Source organism: Manihot esculenta, chromosome 18 (assembly GCF_001659605.2).
Source record: "Manihot esculenta cultivar AM560-2 chromosome 18, M.esculenta_v8, whole genome shotgun sequence".
NCBI lineage: Eukaryota > Viridiplantae > Streptophyta > Magnoliopsida > Malpighiales > Euphorbiaceae > Manihot > Manihot esculenta.
The window spans coordinates 1,022,303-1,038,994 of NC_035178.2; the positions used below are offsets into that span (position 1 = coordinate 1,022,303).

The following is a 16,692-nucleotide window of genomic DNA, read 5'->3' on the forward strand; positions in this document are numbered from 1 at the left end:
TTTGACATATAAATTTTATTGTATGATTTAAAAAAAAAAAAAAGAAGATAAAGCTAGTCAACTTTTATATTTAAAAATTTAAAGTGTTAATTATGTATTAGGTAAAAACAAAAAGAGAGAAAGATATATAACTGAAAACATAAGCTAATTTAACATCTTCCTCATTCGTTATCAAGTACAAACTGTTTGTAAAGTTCACGTGCAAATAATTTTGTTCTAGATTTTTTATTTATTATTTTTCTTAGATAGATAATTCACAAAAATCAAATTAAAAAAATAGTCTAACTCTAATTTATCTGTTTAAATTGCGTGGAAAAAATTTTTTAATTTAATCTATATTTGGTCCTTTTAGCTAAAAGACAATAGTATATGTATAATCAAGATTACAGTCGAAATGAAAGATAGATTCGAAATGGAATCGCAGGAATTTGCGGCAACCGAGGATGCAGTTTTGGCGGTAACTGGAAATGGAAAATTCCAATTTCCAGGCATGAAATTGACTACAAACAAAATCTGGTTACGAATACAAATGACATAATGGGTCAAAAATGGAAGAATTCATCGCCCATTACCATAAATCCCAGACATTGCTTTATTTTAATTTTTAATTTAGTAGGCAAATAGATTTGCATAAGAATTTTTTTTTAAAAAAAAAAACTAATAATAATAATAATAAAGAGAAAGATCAAAGATGAGATTGATGGTAGAAAATAATATTCTATCTATTTAATTGTTCAGATCAGGTAGTAAAGCCAAGAAAGACACACTTCCCTTATGATGTAAGGAGCTCAGCGGCGTAAGTTAGAAACAAATCAACGGTCAATAATCTTTTTAATTTTTCATTAATTTGTTGCCAAAATTGTCCGTATTAATTAGAGCCACATAAAATTCCAAAATAAATCCACTTCCTATACTATCACTCCACTCCTATTTATCAGCACGTGGTTTTTGGTTGATCAAATCAATTTGGAATCAACAGCTAGCTAGCTTCTTTCTCTCACTATAAATTAAATCTAAACTTATTCCTGTACAATCGTAAATTAGACTCTGTAGGTAGCCATGATCAACTTGAAGAAACTGGTTTCCGTTGGGAGAAAATCCATCCTTTCACTGAGGCTTAGTAAGGGTCGTTTCGTTGTGTACTCCATAGATAGGAAACGTTTCGTGGTTCCTTTGACATATTTACGAAGCAAAATTTTCAGAGAGTTATTCAGATTGTCAGAAGAAGTGTTTGGGTTACCAAAGGATGGTCCGATCACTTTGCCTTGTGATGGGGCTTTCATGGAGTACGTTCTGTCTTTAAAAAGAAGCATTGCTCTTTCTAAATATAACCTCCAGATGGTCGAGGAGCAATTGCTTATGTCCTTGGCCTCCTCTGCTAATCGCACTTCTGCTAGACCTCTTTTTTCTTAATACTATGAGTTAGCATTGGAAAAAAAAAAAATTAAACAGATTTATAGTATCGATTTATTTTAATTTTTTAATGTAGCATGTCGTGTATATAAGTTTATTAACTGATTTGAGTTCATTTTCTTTATTATACTTATTTATATTCCTACGAAATTGACGATATATATATTCCTGTCTAACATTTTTTTTTATATGACTTTTGAATTTGAATAAGCACAGATAAGATTTTTTATTTTTTATTTTTGTTTATAAATTAATTAAATAAAGAATCGCAAACATTAATTCAGTTGAACTATTCAATAATATTTAGTTTTTCTATATGGTTGATTCATAAATAATAAAAAATATATATTTTTCTTTGATATAGAAAAATAATATATTAAGTAAATAAAAAATATAATATTTTAGATAATAATTAATTAATGAATAAATGTAACTATATTTTAACATTTTTATTTATTAAACACTTCAATTTTAATTATGATTTAATAAGTATTTAAATTTTAAAAAATATTACTTTTAAATATAATTTAATTAAATTTATGATTTTAAAATTATATTTAAAATTAATTTTTAAAAAATTTTAAATATTTAAAAATATTTTTAAGTGTTTAATAATAATTTTTTTAAAAAAAATAAATATTTATTAATTTATAATTAAAATTAAAATGTCTGTTAAAATTAGAGTATATTTATTAATTCATACTTATAAGTTGAATATGATGATAAGTGTATTTTAATAAATCTAAGAGGTGTCAGATTTCACTTTCTATTCTCCGATTCTCATTTCAAAATAAAAAAAAAAAACGTATATTCATTAATTTTTGTTCTAAAGAGATAAAAAATAAGTTTTTGCAATAATATAGCTTTAGAAACTTATTATTTTTATGGCTCACAAAACAGTTTCTTATCAAGTGGCAATGGATTAAACGGCCCCTTATGCTCTATTAATGAAAAAAATCAAAAATTAATATTGTATTTTGAATTATCAAAAATTTATTGATACGATAAAACCACATTAAAAGAAATACAAAAAAGTCTAACCTAATTTAGTGCGTGACTGATAGAATATTACTTATATATTAAATTTATATTTGAATTTCCATATATTTTCAAATCTCTATGAAAAAAATTCCCATAAAAAATATAAAAGAATCCACAAATAAAGATATAAATGCATGAACTTGATCAGGCAAAGATCAAAATTTGATCAGGTGCCCATGCAATGATCAGGAGCAACTCTTTTTGTGGAATGAAGTGTATCGTGAACTTGATGGAAAATTTGATTCTATTCTCTTAATTGGCAGCTTTAATGAGGTGTTTTGTAGTTTAGAAGACAAAGTGGATGGTACTCAACTTCGAGTGTCTGCTTTTTTAAGTTTTCTTAAAACTCTTAATTGACTATCTTTATGGTTGTCATCAATCTACTGGGTGCAAATTTACTTGGCAAAAAGCTACAAGTAAAAATCGATTTGACTGAGTTATTGTCTCCAATCAATGGCTAACTCAGTTTAATTGGCTGGTTTGCCTAGAGGTTTTGCTTCTCCAAAAGTTGAAACCATGATCCGGTTAATTAATCATAATAGACTTTGCCTAGAGATTGGCTTAGTCACTTGGGCTCTTTTTCGCCGGCTCAATATACATGTCTAATATATAATGAACTAGATGGGCCTGTTAAAAAGAAACTTGATCAACTGTTGTTAGAGGTGTCTTAAGAAATTGTGAAATTTGCTTTTAATATGTTCCATGTGAGGCGATTTTAGTTGCTAATTAATTAGCAAAACAAGGAGTTCTTAGAAACAAGTAGCAAACTACACAAACACAATAGCAACCAAGAAAGGATGATCTGTATTTGGATGAGATGAAAACCAAAGAAACCAAAAACAAGTGAAAACCACAAATGCAAATAAAATCATGAGCAACCCCCTGCAGATATAGCAGAACAGAGGCATGTCCTTCAGCAAATCATTAGTAGCTGAAGAATATTTATCTTTCTCTAAAGGGGAAAAGGAAAAACACACCAAAGCTACTTTATCAAAGGAAACCACTAGAAAACAAAGAGCTTTCTGCCTTTGTTATATGCTTTCATTTGATTTTCTTTTATGATTTTATTATATCTAAATTTTCACTTTCAAACAAAGTCATGAATAAAAGACAAAATAAACTCCAATTATACAGTTCAACAACCTTTTATTCCTTTCACAAAGGGATTCAGTCTGAATTTATCAAAGTTTCATAAAAAAATTCAAAAGAAACATAAATTTAATGAAAGCAAAAGGAAATACAAAAGCGTCTTGTGATGGGAGGGAGGTCATTATAAAAAGTAATTAAAGTAGGAAATGACTTAGTAAGCAAAGCATGCACTCAACTTTTGAATAGGTGACAGAATGGAACACATTATTGAAACAATTTCAACAACATATAATCCACATAAGAAAACCATGTAAACTAAGCAAACTTTGGTCTCAGGTTGTTCAAAGCTGACCTAAGCCTCCATTTACTTTCTATCGTCATCTCATCTTCCATCATCAACCCTTCAATTTATAACATTATTAATATATAAATAGTTTTTTTTTAAATTTCATTACTCCATCCACCTATAAACAGTCATTATATAATAACCTATTTAATTTATGAAAAAAAAAATTCAAAATTGAGTATAGCAAATTGATTAAATAATAATGCATATTTATTTATATATAATAACACTATTTTATTAAATCTGAATATTAATTAACTCTTTTTTTTTTTAAAAAAAAAAAGTAGAGCTTCCACTTAAAATCCATATATCTGTAGCAGGTGACTTTTAAACATAAACCAGTAGAATTTTTGTTACACATATGAAGTTTAACAGCACATAGCTAAAGTAGAAAATGGAAATGCCGATGAAAGTGAGGCTAATCTCTCCATGGTGGCCGCTGAATTAATTGGTTGGACACTTAAATTTTAGCAGCCACAAACACTGGGGCCAGTCAATGCTTCCATTTTAATACTAGTATTTTTTTTTCCCCAGCTACTATTGGGCCATGCATGCAAGCTTTTCCAATCTCACCACGCACATCAATATCACTACCAATCCCCACTTATTTCCCACACAACACCTTATATATATATATACGCTCTCTGCAAGCCTTTCAAGAATCCACCACCCAATTTTATACAATTTCACACTAACGATAGGCATATTCTTTGGAAATAAGTATACAACACTTTCAGTGATATGGGAGAGGAACTGACAGTGGCAGTTAACTTGCCCAAGGAAGAGTTTCCAGCAATCTCTGCTCCTCCATCTCAACTCCATTGCCTTTCAATCACAAGGTCATCGCTATTAGATATAGCTCCCAAAAGCCCATTAATTAGTTCACGTCTAATGACACCAATAGCCAGCCCTATGAAGAAGGCAATTACTAGCGTGCAATGTTACTTGGAAGAAGTTGGTCATTTCACCAGGCTTGATCCACAAGAAGCGTGGCTTCCTATTACCGAGTCTAGAAGCGGTAACGCTTACTACTCAGCATTTCACACTTTGAGCTCAGGAATCGGAGTGCAAGCCCTTGTTCTTCCGCTAGCTTTCACCGCCCTCGGCTGGTAAATAACTAAGCACTACTAGAATCTTCTTAAATTCTCCAATCAAATGTGTTAATTGATGTACAATTCGCGTCCTCCTTAGTTATAACAATTTTGGTTCTTTCTTGGTCTGTAGGACTTGGGGACTTGCATGTTTATCTCTAATTTTTATGTGGCAGCTATACACTTTATGGCTGCTGATTCAGCTACATGAATGCGAATCTGGGATGCGCTATAGCAGATACCTAAGACTATCAATGGCAGCTTTTGGTGAGCATCGTGTCTGTGTGTGTCATATGCAATTTTCCTACTAGATTTGATGTAATTGAGGAAATCGAATACATCAAAGTTTCAGGAATTATATATGGTCCTGATAACATATGATTATTAGCCAAGTCCTGTGAGATAAGGCCGTCACAAGCGCTTCCTACTGCAAATTTCTAAGCTTCCCAGAAAAAAAAAAAAAAAAAAAAAAAATTGCTGTTGCTTTATTGCCTTGGATCATTCTTTGCCAAATTCTAACATTGATAATGATACATCACCTTTCTGTTATAAAATTTCAGCAACATCCATGAAACATTCTAGGAATAGACTTCACAGAAATTTATTAAGGATCCATGAAACATGTTTTGTGCTCCTAAAATGCTTTGCTTTTGGATACTGTTATGATTCCCTTAAGCACAAAACACGTCAAAAGTTGGTGTGGATTTATAAATTACCATAAAATCCAGTTCTCAATTCATATCTTTACATAGACTGGACATGGTTGGTTATAAACTCGAAATTTCTAATGTTTAATGGTATTTTCAGGTGAGAAGGTAGGGAAACTGCTGGCCCTCTTTCCAATTATGTATCTATCAGGAGGAACGTGTGTGACCTTGATTATGATCGGAGGTGGAACAATGAAAATAATTTTCCAAATCTTCTGTGGAGACACATGTAACGTGAAGCCATTGACAACAATTGAGTGGTACTTGTTATTTACTTGCTCGGCCATCATCCTAGCTCAGCTTCCCAACTTGAATTCCATAGCTGGAGTTTCGCTAATCGGCGCAATCACAGCTGTTAGCTACTGTACCCTTATATGGGTGGTATCCCTTGTTCAAGGTAGGCCTGTTAACGTCTCCTATGATACTCCACAGTCAAAATCTGATCTGGCTAGTTTTGGTACTATCCTCAATGCACTTGGGATAATCGCCTTTGCTTTCAGAGGTCACAATCTCGTGCTTGAAATTCAGGTACCTCTATGATTTCATCCTTAATTAAGATAATTAAGTTTGAAATTAGGTAATTCATTCCTGATCTGATGGAGTAATTTTATGTTATTGAAGGGAACTATGCCTTCAGATTCAAAGCAACCATCTCGTCTACCTATGTGGAGAGGAGTAAAATTCGCATATTTAATTATCGCAATGTGTTTGTTTCCCCTTTCAATATGTGGCTATTGGGCTTATGGAAACTTGGTAAGCATGGAGTAGCTGCAGGAGTTCAGAATTTAAATTCTTTCTATCTAAAAATTTTCAGATGTTTGGCTAAAATGATGTAGTGATAATTCTCCCAATCCAACTCCAGTACTAATAAGATGCTTTAATGACAGATACCAGGAAATGGAGGGATCTTAACTGCTTTATACAAATACCATGAACATGGCACACCCAATTCGCTACTAGGAACAACAAGCTTACTCGTTGTACTTAACTGCCTCAGCTCATTTCAGATATATGCAATGCCAGTTTTTGATAATTTGGAGATTAGATACACTAGCAAAATGAATAGGCCCTGCCCAAGGTGGCTACGTTCTGGGCTTAGGGTGTTGTTTGGATGCTTGGCGTTCTTTATAGCTGTGGCATTTCCATTCTTGCCTAGCTTGGCAGGATTGATTGGAGGAATGGCACTACCTGTTACATTAGCATATCCATGTTTCATGTGGACAATAATTAAGAAACCTCAGAAATATGGTGCAATATGGTGCCTGAATTCCATACTAGGGGTATTGGGAATGATACTCAGCCTTCTGGTGGTCACTGGAGCAATATGGACCATTGTGACTATGGGAATAGAGATTCACTTCTTCAAGCCGCAGTAACCAGTAGTCGTACGATTAGACAGCAGTTGACTTGGTGACGGTGTTAAAACTGACTCTTAAAATACCCTTTTCTGGAACAAAAGCAAATTAGGCTGGGCTCTCATCCTTAATGGTAGCCTCCCCTCACTTTATTATTTAAATCATCTGTCTCCCACATATTCTCTCTTAACCCCGGAAAAGAGATGACCACAGGCATTTGACAAGTTCCTGAATTTTCTTCCAACCAAATTTGTTATTTAGAATGCTCAAGCAGAAAATGGCTTTATTTCCATGAAACAAAAAGTTTTTTTTTTTTTAAAAAAAAAAACACTAAAGTTGTTTTGCTCTTCCAAATACATTGCATGTAGGTAGGCAGGTAGCCAGCCATATTTTCCCGCAGAATAAAATTTTAAAGTTATGCGTAACCATTTGCCTCTTTTGCATTCAAAGCTGCTATGGCATTCAAAAAATCAGTCAAGTTCCCTTTTCTTTACCTCAGCAATGCACGTCAACCAAACTGAAAACTGTTACATGCTACATCATCCGGAAAAAAACAATCACCTCATCATTTTCTCTTCAAATAGTACTTTGGACATGGCTCATTGAAGCCAATGTCCTGTTACATAGAAACTATATCTTAAACGCCTGGACCTACTAAACCCCAGTGCAATAAGCATTACACCCATTGAATGAAGAAATCTCAGTTTTCTCCCCTTGAATATTTGGAATTCTCCACTTCATTAAGCATTTAGCAAAGTGATCACCTCAAATAATACTTTTCTCCCTTAATCAACCGGATGCAAGTGTACTTACATATTCCAACAAACAAGAGAGAATGGCCCCACGCAATGGTCAAGAATTCTCACAATTTCCACAACAATGTTGTGTCACTTTCAGAACATGATTTACATGGATAACGGTAGAAGCATCCTTCGTTTCTTTTTCCTCGCCAATCTTACTTGTTTTGTGATTTTCATGCATAAGAGCAACAGCATTGTAACACAGACTAAGATAAAAGCAAGTCGCATACGCCTAAAATATAGAGAAACTGCTGAAAAAACAAGGAAAGCTAGAATAATGAGTTCCCATATCATAAATACCAGAACATCCATCCTGCAAGCAATAAAAGGGAGAGAGGGCATTAGAAAGGTATCAATTTCACAATATAGAAAGAGAATGACTCATGGACAAATAAACCTCAAATATGATGTTCCAGATATATTGTATATAAGCCTTTTGAATAAACAACCACATCAGCTGCTATAAGCAAAAGATTTTCAAATGGCAATCAGAATCATTCTTACACAAGGTTAAAAAGATGATAGCAACAAAATTCTTGAAAGGCTTTTACCTACCATTACTTCCTAATCTAGTTCCCTTCTACAGTCACTCAAAAACTCCATAGAGCAGTAAAAGGGGACCAAATACATCTCTGTGTACCATAAATGACTGTCCCAACAATTATCATCCAGAGTCATTCTCACTAACCCAAAGAAACTAGATCCAAGATAGCCTGGATCAGCCAGATTTTTCCACTTTAAAACTTCATGTAGGAAACTAAATTCCTATTTTCCTTTTCCTTGGAGGCTGGGAGTGTCTATCTATGATTTCTAATATTCAACTTCAATATAAATGTCTTTCAAATTCTCCAATTTCCATTCAAATAAATATCCATACAAATAAACATTATGATTTAATGTAGAGCTCCATTTGGTTTGAGGGCTAATTGGGTTGCATCTGATTTACACCTTAATATCAGGTAACAAAGTAAAAGAATCTCTAACTAGTGATACTAGAACCCAAAGTTGAATGATAGACCGTGATACTAATAAACAAACGGCAAAATCATAGGAAGCCCTTAAAAACAAACCCTTCTAAGTTCTAACGAAATTGGCATGATATATCATCATATTCTTAAAATCCAAATGCATCCTTCATGATGAAACATCATACACCATCATGCAAACCAAGCTTCCCGAGGACATAACTTTATTTCACGTTTCAATGTAAATTGAAGTTTCAATTCTATTGCACTTTCGTCCGGTAATTGAATTAAATAACGTTTCAAACCATTATGAGCAGAAGGGAAATCTCAAAGTCAAACCATAACACAGACAAGGAACCAAAATATGAGAACCTAAAAGCAAAAAAAGAAGGCAAATGATTTTCTTAACCAAACAGAATCAATAACCTAACGCTAATTTGACTGACAACCAATCCTATAAAGCTCTAATTACCATCTTTTAGCTTAAAAATTCCATTCTAGAATCCTAAACACGAACAAACGAATCGGAAAACCATAGCTGATCTACTAAATGTCAAACTATGTTAGTTCAAACATATCATTGGAACGTAGGGATTCCCAAGAATGACAATAACAAATAAAAGAATTGAAATTCAATCAAAAGAAAAAACGTTAGAATTGGAAAAGGATTAAAAAAAAAAAGGGAAAGGCACAATAAAACTAAATAACCGTACCTTGATGAAGTTAGATTAGAAGTAGAAGAGAAGAAGGAAACAGAGGCCCAGTCATGCTTGGATCGAATCTGATACTCTCTCAACTGCTCTGCCAGATTCGATCGCGTTATCATCTCTAACTCAATTTGAGTTTCTCTCCCTCTTTATCTCCTAGCAGTATGAGGAGCCCAATATTACATAAACTAAGGAGAATTGCAGAGGCAGAGGAAAAGAGGGAGGATAATTGATGAAAGTTCGATTTGCTACAGCTGGTGTTCGTCCGTTGCGTGGCCTGGCCCCCGGCCTACTATCATTCTCTTTCCTCGCCTTTCTGCTTCCGGCACTTCCTGCCGAACTTAAATATATACGTATAAATATAAATGTAAATAAAAACAATGTTGAGAGGTCGACGGCGGGTTTGACCGGAGAAAACCACTCGCAATAAGCAAATTGGACCCGCTGGTAAACCCCGTTAGGTTAAATGGACCTATTACCTGTATCTGCTTTCTGTGGGCCCTATTTGACACAGGACAGGACGGATTTATATAGACCAATACATAAATGAAATTTATGTAAAAATATGTAATATATTTGTACATAAAAATATTAATCAGTGAAATTAATTTAATTGAAGCTATACACAATTATACATATTTTTCTGATTTAAAACAGATTTTTTAAAGTAAAATGATTAAATTCTTTTATTATAAATACTAAGGCGAAGTCTTACTTTGATTATTAGTAAAAAATAAAACTAGATCTATGGTGTGTGCTTCAAAAGTAAAATTGAAATCGATAAATATTACGCAACCGGCATGGCAGTTGTCTGGATCCGAATTGGAGTTTTAATTAAAATTCAATGAATAAAATAAAGGATAAATTATAATTTAATTTCTCTAATTTAGTGATATCTCTAATTTAGTGAAATATAACATTTTATCCCTCTATTTTAAAAAATCTTTAATTTAGTTACTGTAATTTTTAAAAATTATGCTATTAGTTTCTTCCGTTAAATTTTCAGTTAAATCACCGTTAATCTTAGTTAAAAGACTAAAATATCCATAATAGCTTTTCTCTAATACTATGATTTTATATATTTTCTTTCTTTTTCCTTCTCTTTCTCTCTCTCTTCCCATAAAAAAAAAAGCTTTTTTTTTCTTTCATAGCCAAACCTCCAAATGCCTCTCTCTCCTTAACAAAAGATACATTTCTTAACTAAATAGTTTTCCTATTCAAAATCCATATTTGGGCTAATATTATTAGATTTAATTGAATTTGAGATCGACTAAGTTCTTTTTATGTGTTTATATTCTTCATTCTTTTGATTCTTCGATTTTTTTTTATTTGAGATAGCATGTGGATTTTTGGAGTTTTTCAATGAAGTATGAGTACGATACTCGTTTAATTTGCAGGGCAGGGTTGTGGGAAGAAGTATTATGGAGGAATTGGGGTTCAGGACCAGAAAGAGAGAGAAAGAAAGGAAAAAAGAAAGAAAATATATAAAGTCATCGAACTTATTAGAGAATAAGTTGATATGGATATTTTAGCCTTTTAACTAAAATTAATGGTGGCTTAACTGAAAATATAACGGGAATGACCAATAATATTGTTTTTAAAAATCAGAGTAAGTGACTAAATTGACGATTTTTTAAAACAGAAAGACGAAAGATTATATTTCACTAAACTTTAGGGAATAAATCATCATGAAGCTATGTAATCTACCTAATACAATGAAACTTGCTGGGAGCTCCAACTCTCCATGGTCCTCGTTATGTTGCCAGACACCGTCTGAACAAGCGCAAGCATTAGCAGTGGGAGAACACCGTCTGAAACAGACACTTGTCACCACCTGATCTTTCCTCTCAACTCAGACTCTTACTTGCCTCTTGAATAGACTCACATCCCAAGGGCATCAGCCTTGGTGATGTGCAACAAGATGTCACATTTGCGGCGGTAGAGATGCTTCAGGGAGGACAATGGGTTCCAGTTGATTTCAGCTTGTATTTCAAGTGGAAATTTAATGACATATTCTTGAAAGCGTAGCAATTGAACCAGAGGTACAATGGAAGCTAGCTCTGACAAAAACGGAGGTTTATCGGCTAATGCAAGTAGGCTCATTTAAGAAAACCGAGGATGGAGCATCTAGTTGTGTTTACAGTGTCTTAAAAGTGAGAAGCAATCAGCATCCAATTTAAGAATGATATAATTCTTTGCGGTTTCATACATGCAAGAAAAGAGGCTGCCTTCATTTATTTGAACAGCAGGTCCAGTATGAATTATGAAGCAATATTGCAGATCCTCAAATGAAATTTTTTGCAGTAAAGATACAAGATATACTCATTTCATTTGTCCATCCAAATCACGCATCGGAGACACTTTCCTTCAGCGAGCAAATCAAAAGCTTTGTTGATGTCTTCGAACTTTATCTCATGTGTGACAAACTCATCCAACTGCAATTCCTGAAGAAAAGCACATGCATGTAAAATCCTTCAGAGCTACTCATGATTCAATATTCAAAAACATTAAACCAGCTAATCAATTGCTGTTTAAATGCATATCAACCTAATCATGAAAAAGGTAAATGTGAATTTGGTAATGGGTTATTATATGGATCACATTTATAATCAAGCAATGCTGGCAAGAAAAACCAAAGTGGAGGAAAACAAACTATACTGCTAACTTCACCTTGTCCATATAGCGTTTTAGTAGAACTGGAATATCAGATTTAGCTTTGAGACCTCCAAACAAGCACCCTGTGAGGATTTTCCCGCTATGAAGGACGTCAAAAGAGCTGAGACTCAACTCTGCCCCTGGCTTGTCCACCCCTAGGACGATTGTCTTTCCCCAACCCTGAATCGTAAATAATAATAATAATGACAGAGATGAGTTTTACGTATAGTAAGATACCCACCACATAGAAAACAATATAACCAGAACATATTCTATTACTACAGCACATGAGGTTTTAGCAGAAAGTGACCTTTCGGCAGCAAGAATATGCCTCCCGAACCAAGGATGCCAAGCCAACACATTCGAAGCAGTAGTCCGCCCCTCCACCAGTCATCTCATTTATCACCTGTTTAGGAGGAGATCAGGGGAGGGGAAGCATGAACAACCACCCAATAAATGAAGGAAAACCTTAGAAAAACATTTCTCCGGAAACTTGTTGACTACACCCTGAAAACCCACTTAAAATAAAAGAATATAGAGGATCTCTCTGTTATTCCAAACTCCAAAGTACTGTATAGCAATTGGGCCGCCTCACCAACTGAACTGGTGAAACAAACATGACAAAATACATTTCATGGTTCAGAAGTGTCCCATCTTGAAGCTTTCTATTATATATTGTTCCCATTCTTCAAAAGAAAGGCCCTGGTCAATCATAGCTTTTGCAAATATGCTCATCATATTCATAAATCTTAATTCTAGAACATGATACACGCATCATGTTACGCACCAAATACCCACTTCTTAGTTTTCCTTAAACAATAACCTTGAATTATCATCTGTTTCTGTAAATTCAATGAAGGTACAGAGAGCCACCAAAAACACAAAAAATTCTAGCTGTATTAAAGGGAGGTTTTTGCCAAATTATGGCATTTTAAAAAAGTTCAAAGGTGAAGGTTATGAAAGAGTATAATAGAAAGACCTGGCTCACAGATTTGCTGCCAGGATCTCCAGCTCTGACGAAGTCTGTGACTCCAAATGTTTTCCCTGTGTGGAACAGACAAAGCACACCCAGATAGAGAGTACTAAGCATGGCTTAGAACACAATACAGTATGATACCAGAGATACCAAGTTCTAGGAAGATACAAATGGTCCCTTGTGATGCTTATGCTTACCAATTTCAAACTTGTTGGGGTTCATATCAACACCTATAATTCTAGTAGCACCGCATAATCTTGCACCCTCTGCAACCTACAGAACAACCAGTAGCCATGAATGTATTTCTTCTGCCTTCACATATAATGATGGGAAAAAGAAGTGGAAAGAAAATGTATAAAGCTCTTTAAGCTCATACGGCTAAACCAATTGATCCCAGCCCAAATATGGCAACAGTTGATCCTGCCTCCACATTAGCAGTTCTCCATGCAGCACCAACACCTAAAATATCAAAATCATGTCAATTCTCACACTCCAACAAACAAACATATAAATAATTCCAATGCAATATTTCAATCAAGTTTGTAAAATTTGCAAGAATCACTCACACAGATGACATACCAACTAATATACCTTGGAGATATATAAAATGCAAGGCACAAACATGCAAGAGCATGTGAAACCGTTACATAGCATGGTTGCAATAAATCATTTTCCAGAGCGACTCACCATGCGTAGCTTAATATTTAAATTTGTTTCTCCATGCATCCATTTTATAAAAGTTAACAAGAAAAATAGGAAGGTACAAAAAATTCAACTCAATTCACCATAGTCGAAGGACTAGAGCAAGTTCAAATTCAGAAAGCCTACCAGCAATTTAAGGGGAAAAAGTTATAATACTGTAATGTGAATTGGTTGAGTATGGCAGCCAGCCAAGGGAAGCTATTGAGTAAAATGTCAACTATAAACTATCAATATGGAATGTTCAAATCTGAGAAATCAATGGCTATTACCAGTTGATACTCCGCAGCTCAGGAGGCATGCTCTGTTTGGTGGGATTGAAGGATCGATCTTTGTAAGATGAGCAATGTCTACCACAGTATACTGACTAAAGCTAGACACAGAGAGGAAATGGTATATAACCTCTCCATTTAGGTCTGTGAATCTACTAGTCTCATGTCTTGGCATCCAAGGAGAAACCTTGAAGGGCAGTTTTGAACAAAGGTTGCTCTTCTTTGATCTGCAATCTGCACAATCTCCACAATCTGACATGAATATGGGAATGACCATATCGCCCTCCTTGACCTCATCTACATCCTCTCCTACACTCTCCACAACCCTATAACATGACGACAAAATGCATAAGGGCATGACCATCAAAGTAATAAATTTAGCATCCACATCTGGTGGAGTTGACAGAGCACCAGCAATTCACCAATCAGACCCTATCCCTACCACTTATATCTGGATTACGCTCAGATACTCAACCAATGCTCGCTGTTAAAAGCAACTTTTTTGTTTAAACATTTCATATCAGAACAGAATAAAAAAACAGAGGGGATAGAAGAAAGAATATCCTTGAGTAATTGTGATCGACTGAGAAAAGGGTATATCATTCCCAAAAATTACAAGATCCATTATTATCCCAATCTACGTGCTTTGAGCTTAGAATTAGAAATTAGAAATTTAACGCTGGTCATCAAAACACTTTAGGCGCAACATATAATGGATAGGGTCTGCACTCAAAAGAATCACATGACTCTTTTTTAGATTCTGCACATATCAGCCTTACGAATTACGATAGTACAGAAGAGGAAGAAGAGTAAATGAGTCATACGACGTTGTAGCATGAGTCGTATGTCCTTTTCAGTATCAAATACAAAGCGTTGACTTGGTACCATGCAGAAAGATTATTGAGATACGAAGTATTATCGCTTACCCTATAGCCTCGTGGCCCAGAATTCTCGGGAAAACACCAGGAAAATCCTTCAACGACAACGGGAAAAGAGAGAGAGAGAGAGAGAAGCGTTATAATATATTTATCAGAATATAAATAAATAAAGGAGATGAGAAACCTTCAGTTTCCAGAATGTAACATCGCTTTGACAGAGAGACGTGCAAATAATCCGAATTCGAACTTCATGACAACATGGCGGAGCAACCAATATCTCCTCCAAGACCAGTGGCTCTCCCGGCTTACGAGAAACCGCCGCTGTAATTTTATAAGGATAAACGTGTATTTATATACATGTTCTTGGAACCAGATCCATCTACAACTTGAATTGATGTGTACCTTTGCATCGAATCGGATTTCCGGCAGTAGGTAGTTTCTGGCTGGCCATTGATGCGAAGGAGATGGAAGCTGTTCGCTGGATAGTATCTCCGTTGACCCTTTGGCGAGGTTGGTAGGGTGGGATTATCACACTACCCCTCTTTCCAAATTCTTTGCTTCCTCGAAATGCAGGAGTGCGGAGTGCCCAACGACTGTCTAATTTTTCTGTGCGGCAAAATGCAACTTGTGGATAAATAATTTTTTTTGTGAGATGTAATCGGATATTAGAATATGAGAACTACGTAAATATATTTATTAGGAGGTTAAATTTGTGAGTAATATGTGGATAAATAATTAAATATTTTATTTATATTATTTTATAAAAAAAATCATTTAAGAATCATTTAAATTTATTCAACCACAGGTTGCTTGTCGATATATCTTTAAACATGCACGATTACTGGGGTAGGCAACGGGTTGACAACAAAATGTTTCTGTACTTCATACGCATGTACCTTATAAATAAAGTTTTTTATTTTTTTTCTGAGAACGGAGATGGAAGATTTTATAAGTTTTTTTTGTTTAATGGAGATAAAAATTAGAGAGTAATTTTATTTATTATCAAATTAAAATCGTGAATATTATAAATAAAATATTTATATACAATATTAATTAAATGAGAAATTAAATGGAACAGCCGAAATTATTAGACACATTCATTGTTGAGGTGTTACGCTCAAACACTACTATCATAACAAATCATACAACTTAAAATCAATTCAAGCCACGGCTTACACAATTTAAGATAATGTTAGATTTTTATTTTTTAAATAAAATTATTGATTTGTATTGACTGTATTATCTAAAAACTAAATATATCTAATAATTTATCACACAATAATATTGTGTATTCTTTTTTTATTTGTTGAATAACTGTATTTTTTTTAATTACTCTTTTTTATATTGTTTTAATAAAGTTAAATATTTGATGTATTTAATACATATTTGACTTTATATCATAATGCTTTTAATAATTATTAGATTAAAATGTCAAAATCATATTATTTAGATGCAATTATTATAAATTTATAATGATAATTGTCTTTTATCATTGCGTGGAAAAAACGAGTCATATATCATTATTTGATTTTAATAATTAAATTATAATGGTGACTGTATTCGTGAAATTCTGAAGAAGATGAGTAATCGTATATCATCAACATGGCCAAAGGCCTGTAGAATAATAACATCCTTAGGAGCGGGTAATCGGCACGGAAACCGCACAACCGGAATGTATATTTTTGTAGTTCGATTCAA

At 33.8% G+C, this 16,692-nt stretch overlaps 4 protein-coding genes across 5 annotated transcripts; 2 read left to right on the top strand and 2 right to left on the bottom strand.

The window, feature by feature from the left end:
* The first annotated feature begins 394 nt into the window (after positions 1–394).
* Positions 395–1,413, top strand: LOC110606786 (auxin-responsive protein SAUR66). The gene is made up of 2 exons (XM_021745775.1): positions 395–457; positions 1,054–1,413. Exons 1-2 carry the CDS (start codon positions 395–397, stop codon positions 1,411–1,413), a joined length of 423 nt encoding a protein of 140 aa, XP_021601467.1.
* A 2,967-nt stretch (positions 1,414–4,380) lies between these two features.
* Positions 4,381–7,349, top strand: LOC110606585 (lysine histidine transporter-like 8). Its single transcript, XM_043953659.1, has 5 exons — positions 4,381–4,998; positions 5,114–5,247; positions 5,788–6,215; positions 6,309–6,440; positions 6,575–7,349. The coding sequence occupies exons 1-5, from the start codon at positions 4,631–4,633 to the stop codon at positions 7,061–7,063; spliced, it is 1,551 nt and encodes a 516-aa protein (XP_043809594.1). The 5' UTR covers positions 4,381–4,630; the 3' UTR covers positions 7,064–7,349.
* A 163-nt stretch (positions 7,350–7,512) lies between these two features.
* On the bottom strand, positions 7,513–10,018 carry LOC110606587. Its single transcript, XM_043953660.1, has 2 exons — positions 9,521–10,018; positions 7,513–8,155 (listed from the first exon to the last, which is right to left on the bottom strand). Exons 1-2 carry the CDS (start codon positions 9,631–9,633, stop codon positions 7,948–7,950), a joined length of 321 nt encoding a protein of 106 aa, XP_043809595.1. The 5' UTR covers positions 9,634–10,018; the 3' UTR covers positions 7,513–7,947.
* A 1,643-nt stretch (positions 10,019–11,661) lies between these two features.
* LOC110606586 (alcohol dehydrogenase-like 7) lies at positions 11,662–15,657 on the bottom strand. 2 transcript variants are annotated; one of them, XM_043953657.1, is made up of 10 exons: positions 15,397–15,653; positions 15,179–15,315; positions 15,043–15,089; positions 14,117–14,442; positions 13,522–13,604; positions 13,343–13,418; positions 13,149–13,213; positions 12,480–12,575; positions 12,185–12,349; positions 11,662–11,958 (listed from the first exon to the last, which is right to left on the bottom strand). In XM_043953657.1, exons 1-10 carry the CDS (start codon positions 15,443–15,445, stop codon positions 11,842–11,844), a joined length of 1,161 nt encoding a protein of 386 aa, XP_043809592.1. In that variant the 5' UTR covers positions 15,446–15,653; the 3' UTR covers positions 11,662–11,841. The 2 variants fall into 2 exon arrangements, with proteins under 2 accessions (XP_043809592.1, XP_043809593.1); XM_043953658.1 differs by lacking the exons at positions 11,662–11,958; positions 12,185–12,349; positions 12,480–12,575 and adding an exon at positions 12,582–13,011 and having other exon boundaries at positions 15,397–15,657.
* Positions 15,658–16,692: the final 1,035 nt, after the last annotated feature.

Bases quoted from the DNA above. Each gene is read 5' to 3' on its own strand.
- LOC110606786 (XM_021745775.1), top strand. From the start codon at position 395: ATGAAAGATAGATTCGAAATGGAATCGCAGGAATTTGCGGCAACCGAG. The intron at 458-1,053 runs GTAACTGGAAAT...TAGACTCTGTAG, and splicing joins CCGAGGATGCAGTTTTGGCG to GTAGCCATGATCAACTTGAA.
- LOC110606585 (XM_043953659.1), top strand. From the start codon at position 4,631: ATGGGAGAGGAACTGACAGTGGCAGTTAACTTGCCCAAGGAAGAGTTT. The intron at 4,999-5,113 runs GTAAATAACTAA...CTTGGTCTGTAG, and splicing joins GCTTTCACCGCCCTCGGCTG to GACTTGGGGACTTGCATGTT. The intron at 6,216-6,308 runs GTACCTCTATGA...ATGTTATTGAAG, and splicing joins ATCTCGTGCTTGAAATTCAG to GGAACTATGCCTTCAGATTC.
- LOC110606587 (XM_043953660.1), bottom strand. From the start codon at position 9,633: ATGATAACGCGATCGAATCTGGCAGAGCAGTTGAGAGAGTATCAGATT. The intron at 8,156-9,520 runs GTACGGTTATTT...TATTGCTTGCAG, and splicing joins TCTAATCTAACTTCATCAAG to GATGGATGTTCTGGTATTTA.
- LOC110606586 (XM_043953657.1), bottom strand. From the start codon at position 15,445: ATGGCCAGCCAGAAACTACCTACTGCCGGAAATCCGATTCGATGCAAA. The intron at 14,443-15,042 runs GTAAGCGATAAT...GTCATGTTATAG, and splicing joins CTGGGCCACGAGGCTATAGG to GGTTGTGGAGAGTGTAGGAG. The intron at 12,576-13,148 runs GTCTTTCTATTA...CCTCCTAAACAG, and splicing joins GCAGCAAATCTGTGAGCCAG to GTGATAAATGAGATGACTGG.